The following is a 2174-nucleotide window of genomic DNA, read 5'->3' on the forward strand; positions in this document are numbered from 1 at the left end:
GATGGGGAGGGCAGAGGAGGCAGCCGCGGCCGGTGCCAGAAGTGGGGGCTGGGGAGCATCCAGGGCACAAGCAGGGCCGGGAGGTGCCGAGGTCTGTGCGCCCCGGCTGCGCAGCAGGTCGCCCTGGCTGGTAGCCACCTTCCCACCTCACTGCAGGGCTGCCCACTTGCCTTCACTGCCCCACAAGCTGAGGGTGGGGAAAAGCCCAGCTGTCCCGCAGTCAGGCTTGGCCCAACTGTGCAGAGCTCTGCTGGACCCCACTGAGACCCCCACCCACCCCATGCTCAAGCCAAGGTAGCCCACAGTCCCGCACTCATCTCTCCTGGCAGCCCAAATTCTGCCAGGGGGTGAACGCAGCTGAACACATCCAGTGGGGAAAGCACTCCCTGAGGCCCCATGCAGAAAAGGCAGCAGTAACGCGACAGCGGTGGCAAGGAGAATGTTTTATTGGCCCCCAGCATCACTCCTGTGCTGAGATCCGCGGCAGGTTGACGTAGCTCTTCATGGGTGGGAGAGGCTTGATCTTGCGCCCAGCCCAGCCACCCTTGCGATGCCACAAGCCCGTGTGCGGGCGCTTGCCCAGCCAGCGGTTCCGGCCCGCCTTCCCAATCACCCGCTTGTTGTGGTCAACGTTGGACACACGGCCCACTGTGGCCACACATGTCTCCAGCACCTAAAGGACAGAGAAGAGCTGCAGGCCTACCTGGGGACACACAGCTGAGTGCCCAGGTGGTCAGGTCAGGGACAGTATGGCTCCTCTACCTGCATATGCCTCTTGGAGGGCAGCTGCACGATGGCTGTCCCATTCACTTTCCTCAGCAGCACCCCACAAGTCCCTGCAGCAGGCAAGAGAGGAGGCAGCTGCCCTGAGCAGCAGGACAAACCATCCCACCCTGTGGTGAGCACATCCCCATGCTGGGAACTCCCCAAAACCACCCTTCATGCAGCACTTCTTCCTGAAGACAGGACCTCAAAGGCATCACCAGGAAGCGACTGGGCAGAGCTTGCCCCCGCCTCTCACCTTAACACAGTGAGAAGAGAGGACAGAACCTCCCAATCACTGGCCACTCAGAGCAGTGCCCCCCTGCCCTCCTCTCCCTCTGCCCTAAGCCAAACCCGGCTACAGACGGTGGGACCCTGCCCAGAGACGCACCAGCCGCCCGGATGTACTGCGCTCCCTTCCCAGGGTGGCTCTCCAGGTTGCAGATCAGCGTGCCCACAGGCAGAGCTCCCAGCGGGTAGGCGTCCCCTTCGTTGGCTGACACTGGAAGACAGAAGCTGATGAGTTGGGCAGGATGCAGCGACGAGCCCCTGGCAGGGTCAGCGCAGCCACCCCCAGCCCTGGCGTGCACCTGCCATCCTGCCTATGTGAGAGGAGTTCTTGATGATGTCCCCGGGCTGCATGTTCTCCGTGGCAATGATCCAGCGCTTTCGGTTGCCGCCGGCCACCAGGGCGATGTCAGCCGACCTGCACGGGGAACCCACGGTGGGCGGGGGCGGAGCTCACCACAGCCCGACACCCCGGGCCCGAGCCGGTGCCCCCGCACTCGCCTGCAAGGGTCGTATCGGACGTTGATGACCTTCTCGGTGAAGGGCTGCCGCGGGGCCCCCTCCTCGTAACGTAGCCGCTGGAAGTCGATCATGCGGTACCGCCGCTTGTGTCCCCCGCCGATCCCCCGTACGCGGATGCGGCCTGCGGGACAAGGGAGCGGCTGCAGGCGGGCCCGCACCCGGGCCGCCGGCCCCGGACGCCTGCCGCGGGACCCGGCCCGCCCGCCCGCCCACCTGTGTGGTCGCGGCCGCCCGTCTTCTTCATGCCCACGGGCCGCACCGTGTACTTGACCCGGCACTTCCACATGGGGTCGGTGGTGCAGTGCGGCGCCGAGACGCTCAGCTCGCGGCAGGCAGCCGCCAGCGCACCCCCGGGCAGGCAGGGCGGGGGGCCGGGCGGGTGGGGCAGGGCAGGGAGCCGGGCGCGGCGCGGCGCGGCCGACAGCAGGAGCGCCCCGAACGCGCGGCACAACCCCGCCGCCATCACCGCCGCGCATGCGCCAAGACGGGGGGGCGGGGACTCCGCCGGAAAGTGGGGGGGGCAGGGCAGGGCCGCACCGCTGGAGGCCGGCGGGGCCGCCGCTAGGTGGCGCGCGCCTGCCGGCGGGGCCGGGACAGCGGCC

General features: G+C 67.9%; 1 protein-coding gene across 1 annotated transcript; it reads right to left on the reverse strand.

Annotated features, from left to right (window-relative positions):
- Positions 1-424: 424 nt before the first annotated feature.
- On the reverse strand, positions 425-2059 carry MRPL2 (mitochondrial ribosomal protein L2). Its single transcript, XM_075749544.1, has 6 exons — positions 1786-2059; positions 1552-1693; positions 1353-1468; positions 1154-1264; positions 763-836; positions 425-673 (listed from the first exon to the last, which is right to left on the reverse strand). The coding sequence occupies exons 1-6, from the start codon at positions 2033-2035 to the stop codon at positions 461-463; spliced, it is 906 nt and encodes a 301-aa protein (XP_075605659.1). The 5' UTR covers positions 2036-2059; the 3' UTR covers positions 425-460.
- Positions 2060-2174: the final 115 nt, after the last annotated feature.

The sequence above is a fragment of the Balearica regulorum genome, chromosome 3 (genome assembly GCF_011004875.1).
Source record: "Balearica regulorum gibbericeps isolate bBalReg1 chromosome 3, bBalReg1.pri, whole genome shotgun sequence".
Taxonomy (NCBI): Eukaryota; Metazoa; Chordata; class Aves; order Gruiformes; family Gruidae; genus Balearica; species Balearica regulorum.

Bases quoted from the DNA above. Each gene is read 5' to 3' on its own strand.
- MRPL2 (XM_075749544.1), bottom strand. From the start codon at position 2,035: ATGGCGGCGGGGTTGTGCCGCGCGTTCGGGGCGCTCCTGCTGTCGGCC. The intron at 1,469-1,551 runs GCGAGTGCGGGG...TTCCCCGTGCAG, and splicing joins GTCCGATACGACCCTTGCAG to GTCGGCTGACATCGCCCTGG. The intron at 837-1,153 runs GTGCGTCTCTGG...TGCCTGCTGCAG, and splicing joins GCAGTACATCCGGGCGGCTG to GGACTTGTGGGGTGCTGCTG.